The sequence below is a fragment of the Pecten maximus genome, chromosome 13 (assembly GCF_902652985.1).
Source record: "Pecten maximus chromosome 13, xPecMax1.1, whole genome shotgun sequence".
Taxonomy (NCBI): Eukaryota; Metazoa; Mollusca; class Bivalvia; order Pectinida; family Pectinidae; genus Pecten; species Pecten maximus.
Genome location: NC_047027.1, coordinates 35722545 through 35734469, shown reverse-complemented (window position 1 = coordinate 35734469; position 11925 = coordinate 35722545). Strand labels below are relative to the sequence as shown.

Sequence of the window (11925 nt, the reverse complement as noted above, 5' to 3'; positions counted from 1 at the left end):
CTGGGTGAGTAATGTTGGTTACAGTGGGTTTTGATGAGCTTGGCCTTTGACATTTACCTCTTTGACAAAGGTTTGTTAGTTTCTGCATTTAGGTCAGTTCTAGCCTGTGGTCATGTGACTAGGCCTATAGTCGTGTGATGTCACAGGCTCGTATGTCTCAATGAGTAGTATTGGTTACATTGGGATTCAATGACATTGACCTTTGAACATGTAAATGGTCCTAATCATGATGTTTAATATATATGAAATATCACCATATTTGATAAATGATCTAAACCGATCCACATCCATCTATAATACATACAATCTGCGGAATTATATTCCTGTAGAGACGTCCAACAACGAGAAGAGCTGCAGCAATTAGATGTACCAACAGAATCCATTCCTGGCTTACAACTCCTAATGGAATAGTAAGTACATGTATACTGTAGTATTAACAATTTTGGTAATGATAAAATTTTATTGTTGGATCTCTAAAATGACTTGAACATTCATTTTGATGTATCGACCAAGTGTTGTTACTTGTAACAAGAGGACCATGGGCCTACAAATTGGCATGTTATTGATATGCCAAATATCTGAAAATGTCAATTTACCCCAAAACCGCAAATATTTTGTATACACATATGTATTAAAAAGTTGTACATGGCAAGTAGTGCGGACAATATTTTTGCAAACTTTCAAGGTCCCTGGTAAAGGTCAATGTCCCAGATGTGACTGCATTTCATGGCAGTATGCCACAAATCCTAAAAATGGTGATTTTCTCAAAAACCTCCATTATAATTTTAGCTTGCTCCAGTCACCAATGGTATTAGTTATAATTGGACCCACTGTGCTAATGATAATTCAAGGGCCTTACTCCTTCAACTTCCATATTGGTCGCTTCCATATTGAACCACCCAAGCATTGTTTACAAGAATTTGATTATTTCTTTTTAGGAATCTCATCATAACATTAACACAATTAGAAACACTCATTAACCGACATGTAATCACTCGGATGAATATACATAGCCCGTCAATTTGGGATACAACAGTGAGGAAATTGACGAGTGGAACATTCAAGCCAGAAAATGACTTACTCATCAAATTTTCTGATGAATTTGGAACGTCTGAGGAAGGAATTGACCAAGGAGGCCCAAAGAGGGAATATTTCTGTCTTGTTATGGAGCATTTGCTCAATTCCCACTTATTTGAAGGACCTCCAAATTCGAGAAGTATCTCTATGAATAAAGCAGGTAAGTGCTGGTGACTTTTGAACCAAAACCCCATGAACTTAGATAAATGTTAACATAATTTGGACTGTCACGATTACCAGGGTACTATTCGGGGTTTGGCTGTAACTGGTTACAAAAATGAATAATAAGGTATCACATGTGCCAAATATATGCAATTTTATGTTTACCCTGTTCTTTACCCTTACCACCCATGACTTTGCACTAATAAACCTCGCATAAGTCCCTACAACTTTCACATGTATATGCCTAGTGCTCAATGAGTAGGAATTGAAAATCTGCTTTACTGTTTTCGACCGGGTGATCAAAATACGACCAATAGATCGTTTACTGGAATTACCCTTACAAGCGGACCATTATCTCTTTGACAACGTTTTGGAACTCCATGCATGTTCTTAATTTCATCTTGTGACAACAACCATTTTTGGCTGCTGGGAGATTGATCGCACTGTCAATTTTTCATGGAGGTCCTGCACCACATTGTTTCTCTCCCCTCTTGGTCCATGCCTTGCAGTTTGGACCTAAAGAAACCAAGGTTAAATGGTCAGACCTTCCGGATGGGGAACTAAAAGAAGACTTGAAGGAGGTATGCATATAGAAATTGAGAATGTACAATGGTCCCAAGGTTGAAGATTTTGTCATCACGCAGAGTCTGTCGTCCCTCCGTCTGTCATCCACAATTTTTTCCTGTAGGCGACGAACAACTGGGCAGATTTCAACCAAACTTGACAGGAAGCATCCCCATGGGAAGCCGCTTCAAGTTTGGGGTTATCTCCTTTGGGGCCCCATGAGAAGCGTGTGCATGTCCATTGTGGAGGGTATTTTCAACTGTTCTATAAATAGATACTGATAAGAAATAAGCCAAGCCCTTTCAATTGACATCACACATATCGGTAGTTCCTACAGCAGCTGGGGCTTTAAACCATTCTCATGAAATTTTTTAGTAATTATTCTCTAATTTTACGTGAATTTAACATTAAACGTTATAAATTTATAATGTTATATTTTTAATGCATTTCATTCTTTCAGAAAATCATCTTTTTAGAATAATCAAATTTATTTTACATCCAGTACCAGGTAACCATCAGTCATGTTTTATACAATATTTGTAATATATTAGAAAATGAAATTTTTAACGTGAATTTCATGTTAAAGTGTGTGACAAATTTGTTATAAAAAAAAATTGTTTATTTATTACATTACAGTAAAGAAAACAACTTTGATGGTTACCTGGTATATCTATGAAATACATTTGCTTAAATATTTGGAGTAATAAAAAGGATCTTTTCAGAAAAATAATTCTATTTAAAATTTAACATGAATCTAACGTTTTAACGTGAATTAACCGTTAATCTGCTGGTTTAACATTAAATTTACGTTAAGAATATTTGCCTGTGTAGTCCCATTTGCATCTTTTTTTCTACAGCTACTAAAGGCACGGACAGAAACAGCTAGGAGTCGGGCCTTGGGAAAATTGGAACATTTCTTTACCTATGCTGGAATCCCATTTTACAATTGTTCCACCCAGGAATCTGTGGAACAGCTTGTTAAAACAGCCTCACATTCATACATGTTTGATCGGACTAGCGAGGCATTTAGACAGTGAGTACATGTATCTATATTGTCACATGTACAAAAACAGAAATATATAGAACCCCCAGTAAATGGACAAATATTTAATAATACTTAGCAATTATTACAGCATAATTTCTAGAATATATTTAAAGAGAATAGAAATGGGACTATGAAATATGCAAACAAGTGGTAGGCCGATCATTGGGTATAATCGGTTAACGACTTGTTGGACCATTCTGATATCGATGAAGTGGGGGATAACATAGGCAATTTAAGACCATTATTCCTCTTCAAATCTGTGAAAAGGACCCAGGATAATTTTGAGGACCTATTTCAATATCAGCTCGATGAGCCAGGATCAAATTCCCGGGTGAACCAAGCCCAGTGCATTGCTTTTTGGAGGGATTATTTGGAGGAGGTAGAAGGTAAGAGTTGGCTGAACATAAAATGCACTTTTGACTTATGGTATATAACATTAGATTTCATTGGAGCATACCCGAACGTTTTATAATCTTGGGCACTGATCGAAAACCAAATTGAATATCAGTGACAGTAAGTAAAAAGTATGCTAAGGCAATTAAGAAATGTAATTCCTCTGTGATTGTGAGGGATTTTTCCTTTGGTACCAAAAATTAACATAACATGCTCATGCTTCATTTTATATGATAATTATTACCTTATGAACAATGTGACCTAGTTATAATTCTATGAAAATTGTTCATAAAATTAACTTGGATTGTGCTTATGCATATAATGCATGAAATCACCTTCCTGTCTCAAACTCGGGAGCTTCCTGGTTAGAAATTTGCCAATTATGGACTCAATTTGGAAATAAACAGTAACAAACACTTGGCATATATAAAGCTAAACACTAGAACCATCCATTTTCCCCCTTTCTTTGATTGATTCTGTTTGCGTAATGGTAATTAATGCATGTTTTGTAAAAATTTGCTATATTTCTTATTTCAGAAGAAACTGTGGCGCTAAAGTTCAGTCAGATTCTCCAGTTTTGTACTGGAGCAAAAGAGGTGCCACCATTGGGATTCAGTCCACAACCAACAATTGCTTTTTGGGACGAAAAGTACCCGAAAGCCAATACATGTGCAAATACACTGGTTTTACCCACTACATCCAAGAGGTATAAGGAATTTGTGGGGAACATTGAATTTGGCATTTTGAACGCTCAGGGTTTCCTCATTGAGTGAAAGATGTATATAGGTATACAGCATTTTTAGCCCACCATCAACAGATGGTGGGCTATTCAAATCACTCTGCGTCAATGGTCCGTCCTTCTTCTGTCCGTAAACAGTTCTTGTTACCGCTACTTCTCGGAACGTACTGAAGGTTTCTTTTGAAAGGAGGTGGTGCATGGTGGCCCATGGCCGAATCCTATTTTATAAATGATATTATGATAGACTTTCACCAAATACATGTCATTTTAGACACTAAAACGAAATGAAATTTAATTTTAGTGTCACGGAGCGTGATGATTCATATACAAAATTAAACCTTAAACAAATGGGGTGAATTTGTTTCACAAATAGGAAATAAAATGTGTTCCATAATAATTAGTGGTGAAAACATTAGCTTCTTATGCAGTTTGATGTGGAAATAATGAAATCACCAAAAAAAGAATATATACATTGAGGAATGGAAATTAATTCCTCCCACATAATCTGGGATATTATGCTTTTGACAAAAATATGTTTCCGGGAAAAAAAATCGCCATGGGCCGATTTAGCCCTTCTATGCACCACCTCCTTTGACATGAGGTCTAGTATTGCATATTACATTTTTGGAGAGATCAGAATCCAACATGGCCGAAAGCTGATCTCTGAGATATCTTGTTTGTTTATTGTTTATGATGCTAGTCAATTTGTTGGCAAACTCCTTATGAGTTTATAGCTGTAATATATTTTTGTTTATTGATGGTTTTAGTCAAGTTGTTGCCAAACTCCTTACGAGTTTATTCTAGTCAAGTTGTTGCCAACTAGAGTTTATTCTAGTCAAGTTGTTGCCAAACTCATTACGAGTTTATTCTAGTCAAGTTGTTGCCAAACTTATTACGAGTTTATTCTAGTCAAGTTGTTGCCAAACTCCTTCGAGTCTATTCTAGTCAAGTTGTTGCCAAACTCCTTACGAGTCTATTCTAGTCAAGTTGTTGCCAAACTCCTTACGAGTTTATTCTAGTGAAGTTGTTGCCAAACTCCTTACAAGTTTATACATTGTAGCTGCAATATATTTTTGTTTATTATTGATGAATCAATTTTGTTGGCAAACTCCTTTCAAATTTATAGCTGTCTTGTATATATGTTCATTTAATCAAGAATTTGTATGTACACTCCTTTAATGCAATGGCACTTTTTCCAGTCAAATGCATTGGTTAAAAGTCATGTCAGAGTTGTTCTAGTCAATGTATTTCTTAAATGTTGTTTAAATATACTGAAATGTATTTGGAGATTTAAATTATATGCAATGGCACTTGTTAAACTGAAATCACTACTCAAATGCATTTGGTTACAACTAAAAGTCATGTCACATTTGTTTTACATTTGTAGTCCATGTATTTCTTCAATGTTTCAAATGCAAAGTCATGTCACGGTTGGTGTATTTCTTAAATGTTTAAAAAATTAAATGCAATGGGACCTGTAAAACTGATTTCTTTGTTTTTCATAACCATGCTCCACCATGATATTGGAGGGTATCAAGTGTTTGCCCTGTCCAATGTCCATCTCTGTCATTAAGATAGGAATACAGTATAACTACATGTGATGTTTATGTCCCAAAGATGTTTTTTCTATTTGTTATACTGGTAATTATGAACTGTTATGTAGCAAATTAAGGTCCTTTTGGCTTTGTTAAATAAAGTTATCAAACAGAAAACTTGAATTTACCACTTTAAATTACAATAACCACTATCAAAAGTTTATATTTTATTAAGTGACTTTCATATTTTACATCATTATCATATACAATCCTACTTTAATCCATCCCTTAAGCTACCCTTGTACCAAGTTTCATTCAAATTGGTCACAGCGAAAGAGCTACTTTGAAAACTTGTGTTTTGTTGATTCCATGACTCTGACTGTCACTCAATGGATGTTAGGGATAATGGATGTTATTTTCTTCAAAGTAACTAAGACAACATCGATAACGTAGAATCGGAATAGGTTGAGGACGTACATTCAACATCGACACCAGACACTGTGTCTGTTCTGTGCTCAACACTGTGTCCTCTGTCTCAGCATCAGTTGTGAATTCTGCCGGATCAAGCCCATAGCCTCTAATCCTGTCTTCAAAGGTATCTGCTAGAGAATTGCCATACAAATTCTGAACAGCTCTACTTGAATCATTGACATTATCAAGGACACCATTCAACCAAAGTTGATTAGGAGACAGATTGTTGGCTGTTGAGATCTTGTGATTGTTCCAACCTCTTTTGAAGGTGTTTAAGCTGTCATTTATATCTGGCACAAAGGCAAACTTCAAAGCAAGCAGGTGCAAGGTGTTGTCTATGTCTAGTTCTCCTTGGTCTTCCATGCTATAAAACTGGTTATAGTATTTTTCTATCACTTGAGTAAAGACATCTCGCCATAGTCTTTCTATGCGCTGGTTATGCACAGATCTACCAGTTATATGGCTGTATCTGTTTGCTCCGTTGAACAGGTTCATGAAGAGAGCAATCATTAAATTTTCACCTCCAAAATCAGATCTTACTCTTGATGGTACACCACACTTCTGACAGGCCTTGACAAAATGCCTCAATACTGTCTTTGCTTTGTTGTTGGTGTCTGCACTAAGAAACACAATCAAACGGCTATAACCATCAATGCCTCCATGTGTTGATATTCCCCATCTGAAATGTAGGAAATATTGAGTTATTTCAAATGATATATCCCATATACTAGTAAATAATGTATCATGGGGATGTAACATAGACAGAAAAATCTCTATCCGACGGTAAGATTTTTGCAGTTCAAACTGAGGGTTTCCCGAAGTAACAAGAGGCCCATGGGCCTTAACGGTCACCTGAGATTTGAAATATTTCAGTTAATTTAATTGACCATTTTTGGCCCCACCCATCAGCCCCTAGGGGTCAGTCAGTGCCAACATGTGCATGCCAGCAAACTGTCATCCCATGCTGATAATGTTAACCACGTAAGAATGAATTCCAATCGAAATCAAACAAACTACAGTCAAAAATGTGATTTCCCTTTATAAACTATAGTAAAGTTTACCCCCTCCCCAGAGGCAAACGTGAGACCCCTGGGTCATGAAATTCGCATGAGGACGACAAAAGGGGATTAGAATAGGTCACCTGAGACTAGATTGATTTCTGTCTACGTTACACCCCGCCCCAATAATAGATTATTTTTCTCCTACACTTCACAGAAACTTGAAAATAACACGTTTTTCATTGGAACTATTGAGTATTTCATATGCAACTTGCCTATGGAATGCATTAACAAAGACGTCGTCTGATTGTCTGTGTGACATTATCCGATTGTTTCTTTGACGTTATTGCGCGAGTGAACTGTCTTTACCCCAGGGGGTGCAAGATAGATTTATCTTTTTATGGGTAATCATTGTTTTTCATGACCAAGTCTGGGAGAAATATTGGCCCCCACCATCACTGCACCTAATCTTTGACAGAATTCATTGTTTTCTGTACGATTAATGCCAAACATCTCCTGTGTACACTTTGGTCTCAGTCTCTGGTTTTCAGGAGGTGCGATGTATGCGAGTAGCTATATCTGACCTTAATTAAAAGATATTACCTGATCAACTTCATATGTCCGTCAACATGCCACAAGGAGTTGCTCATCTTGACTTGGTAATGTCGTCTGGACACAGTCCTTGCAAAACGTTGAGCCACAGGTATGGGATTCACCCTTTCTATGCTCTTGCGAAGATGCTGTCTTTGAACTAGAGTACCTTTTGCCTGAATTATTCCACTCATCATCTAAAGAAATAAAGACAGTACAGAAGATTAGATTATATAACCCTCTCATATGTACCTATGACAGATAGGGCTATTCCACCCGACGGGGTGACAAAATGGGGTAAAATCTGAGGCTTGCCGAGTATTTAACCCCATTTTGTCAACTCCGAGGGTGGAATAGCCCTGTCTTTCATAGATGCAACTGTATCTTTCTGTCCACAAAGTAATTAAACACATAAAAATCAAACAGTCGAATGAATATCATGTCAATTTAGTACAGAATATCACACCTGCCCTACTGTCAAAATGCCAAGACATTGAAAGTATTTATTAGGATAATGTATTGTTCCTTATAAATAACAATACTTACAACTGATCCTGCATTTGGAAAGGATGTCTGTGTTTGAGCTACAACACTATCAAGAGCATCGTCTATTATATTGGAATATTTATCCCTTTGATGAAGACCACAAGCATACAACCGTTTGTAAACAACTTTAGCAGAACATCCAAAGTGCTGAGCCATCTGTTTAGCCGTATAATTCATATTATGAAGCATTTTAAGTTGGTCTTCTTCTATAACAACCTTTGGTCTTCCCCGCATTCCTGTAAAACAAATATGACTGAATACATTGTACATACTCAAAACCGATGAAATGGAATGACTCTCATTTTCAGCCTGGTATGAAATAAATGTACAAAATTTGGCTACTTTCTGAAGGAGAATAATTCATGCAGGATATTTACACAAGATACTAATTAAGTTTGACAAGGACGATAAATACCAAAGGGTTTGGACTGTTTATTACATCATTATGTATGAATTCATCAAGGCAAGGAAACTGGTAGAACAAGAGGCCCAGATGGGCCAGTATCGCTCACCTGGTTTCATGAGTTATGTAACAAGAATGATGCTTGAGTATATTTGTCGCTGGTATTGCTATGTCAATATATATCATAAGCATTTTATATGGGTACATGTACATTGGTTTTATTTTAATACTGAAAATTCCAAAAAGTGCATTAATCCATGAAATGATATTGACTTTTGGCGCGACCTCGTAGGGATGCTACCACACAAATGTGATATCCATTGCTTAGTTTCAGAAAAGAACTTGTTTAGACCAATTGACCCCTTTTGACCCTGACCTCTGCCCCCTTGGGGGTCAGCTCCTTCCTTTATGCAATATTGAATCCCTACCCCAATAGGATGCTACCAGTCAAACCATTGCTAAGTTTCAGAGAATAAGTTGTTTAAATCAATTTGGCCAAATTGACCCCTTTAGGCCCAACCCCAGAGGCCCCCAAGGGGTCAGCTCCATCACCCATAGGGATGCTTCTGATCAAATTTGTTCATATTCTGATCAGCGGTTATGAAGAAGAAGACAAATATGTTAATTGTTGACGGACGGACGACGGACGCCACGGTAGACTATATGTTAAATATAAACAATGCGCATTGGGTAGTTAGCATTGAATGTATCAGCAATTCGCAAAATTTAAGCATTGGCTTTCCATAGGAATTTGATTAGATGGGAAGTAAATAAAAATGACACTGAGGGGATTTGAGGTAGATTTATTATTAAGATCACTTATTGATTTGGCTATTTGCCACCATTTTCTTGGAGTATTTTTATTTAATAGAGAATTTTGCATCTTTGTCAAATAATCAGATTTTGCTTCACGGATTAAGTCAATAACTTCATTACGAGAGTTTCTGAACTTAAGCCAATCACTTTCCTTGTTAGTGTTTCTAGCTCTTTTATGAATTCTACTTTTCTTTCTAATCTATTTCTAATCAAGCTATTCATCCAAGGTTTGTCATTTGGGGGTATTCTTATCTTTTTTGAAGGAATGTGAGTTTCAGTTAATGTTCTGATATTGTTTAATATTTTATCATTAATTACATCTACATCATTATCGTTTCCAATTATTGTTTCCCAATCTAAGGAAGAACATTAGGTCCCAATTTGCTTCATTATATTTATAGATAATTCTTTCAAAGGACCGTTCTTTAAATATTTTAAAACATAGATGAAGAACTTAACATAAAATATATCAATACATGTTGAGTATGTACTAGTAATTCTGGTTGGTGATTGATTAACATTATCAAGTTGATATTTAGTAAGAATTCTAGAGATATAACATTTTGGTAGTATGTTAAGCATGTGTTGGTTAATGTCGCCGGTTATTATTAAATTGGTGTTTGTATTGGTTAGGTTGTCTAAAAGATTATAAAATTTCTGCCAATATTCTCCATGTTCCATTTGCGGAGAAGTTCGCTGTGTTTGGGATGCTGGTGGCAATCATTTCAGGAAGTTCGACTCGAGTCGACTCTTTTGACGACTCCTCGACTGATGCTGGTAGAATCTATCGGATCGCCGATTTCCGTATCTATGCCGTAAACCACGCACATGTCGTAAAGTTTAAAAACAACGTCCAATTCGTAAAACATACTGGTTTTTATTAGATAATTTTCCGATGTGCATGCTTAAAAGGTAGACATTGTTACAATATTGTTAATTTATTTTCAGTTTTTCAATTCTTGACTTCAAGCATCAGAGCCATACCACTGACGACAACTGACACGATTTTTGTTTCATTGGTTGCGCACAACAGATGCGCGGAACGTGTGGCCATCCTAAGAGGTCATCTTCACAAACTCCATTTTTCTTCCTATGATAAACACATAATTAACTTATTAGTTAGCAGAGGTCCAGTGAGAGTAGAATCTATATACGTTGTTTTTTTTTAATTTCATTTCAAATGAATTCAGTTTCTAAACAACTTACCATTAGAGTCTCTCGACGGAGCAAATGAATGTTCACCATTCATCATTTCCGCTTTCATGCTTATCTGGTTTATAAGCGCTGTCAACGTTGATTCAACATTATCGAAGTTGTTTGCGCTCAGTTGACCTCTAATTAAACGAAGCGACCGCAATGAGTGCTTCAAGTCGCACAAAATCTTAGTGGTGTCCACATCATTAGTATTAAAACAACGCTGTGCAAGGATGATAATGTCTTGCACATTTTTCAAAATGTCGTCCTTTGCTCGATTTTCCATTTTGAATGACTATATATTCACTGCGACATGTTACACATGATGAAATTGGGGAGCATACAGTTTTCCAAATTTTTTAAGTGATATCACTCATTCGAATAGGTGATATCACTTAATGAAACGAATAGGTGATATCACCAATTCGAATAGGTGATATCACCAATTCGAATAGGTGATATCACTTTTAAAATTTCATAAGTGATATCACCTATTCGAATAGGTGATATCACTCATTCGAATAGGTGATATCACTTAATGAAACGAACAGATGATATCACCAATTCGAATAGGTGATATCACCAATTCGAATAGGTGATATCACCTATTCGAATAGGTGATATCACCTATTCGAATGAGTGATATCACCTATTCGAATTGGTGATATCACCTATTCGTTTCATTAAGTGATATCACCTATTCGAATGGGTGATATCACCTATTCGAATAGGTGATATCACGTATTTGAAAAATGAATTGGTGATATCACCTATTCGAATAGGTGATATCACTGATTGAATAGGTGATATCACCTATTCGAATAGGTGATATCACCAAATGGGAATAAATAGTAAAACGGCGCCCCATAGTTTTACCATACCTGATCAATTGAAATGCAAGAAAACTAACTAAAACACTAAAAAAACACAGGATGAAGCCTTCGTGTCAGGCATTGCAGATACAACACGGGATCTGTAAACAATGTGACGTCATCGAAATGTACAGGTTGCAACAATGTACAACAATACATATTTTACATGAATACACAAATCAGCAAGAGTACGCAACATTAACCAACATGCGTATGTACATTTAAGCTTTGATGTGTATAAATATAATTAAGCTGTAAATCACTAGTGTGATTAATTCGATTTTATTTTTAAACAATGATAAATATTATCAAACGAAAGATACATAAACGATAATATGACTAGAAACTGCTTTCGTGGGATCCGGATCCGGGCGGTCGTAATATCTGTGATTGACAATGTTCGTATCCGGAGTTCTGGTACACACATTTCAGAGCCTCACATTTCAGAGTGTGTATTTTAGGGCGTGTTTTTCTGAGTGTGTATTTCAGAGTGTGTATTTCAGAGTGTGTTTTTCTGAG

General features: G+C 36.2%; 1 protein-coding gene and 1 long non-coding RNA gene across 2 annotated transcripts; one reads left to right on the top strand and one right to left on the bottom strand.

Annotated features, from left to right (window-relative positions):
* The first annotated feature begins 1661 nt into the window (after positions 1-1661).
* On the top strand, positions 1662-4144 carry LOC117341235. The gene is made up of 4 exons (XR_004535591.1): positions 1662-1820; positions 2661-2836; positions 3153-3234; positions 3779-4144. It is a non-coding gene; the product is annotated as an uncharacterized LOC117341235 (long non-coding RNA).
* A 1585-nt stretch (positions 4145-5729) lies between these two features.
* LOC117341072 lies at positions 5730-8384 on the bottom strand. Its single transcript, XM_033902902.1, has 3 exons — positions 8122-8384; positions 7588-7772; positions 5730-6665 (listed from the first exon to the last, which is right to left on the bottom strand). The coding sequence occupies exons 1-3, from the start codon at positions 8353-8355 to the stop codon at positions 5912-5914; spliced, it is 1173 nt and encodes a 390-aa protein (XP_033758793.1). The 5' UTR covers positions 8356-8384; the 3' UTR covers positions 5730-5911.
* Between the last annotated feature and the right edge of the window lie 3541 nt (positions 8385-11925).

Excerpts from the sequence above, each read along its gene's own strand:
- LOC117341072 (XM_033902902.1), bottom strand. The coding sequence starts at position 8,355 with ATGCGGGGAAGACCAAAGGTTGTTATAGAAGAAGACCAACTTAAAATG. Across the intron at positions 7,773-8,121 it reads TTCCAAATGCAGGATCAGTT|ATGATGAGTGGAATAATTCA; the intron begins GTAAGTATTGTT and ends TTATTTCTTTAG. Across the intron at positions 6,666-7,587 it reads GGACATATGAAGTTGATCAG|ATGGGGAATATCAACACATG; the intron begins GTAATATCTTTT and ends CCTACATTTCAG.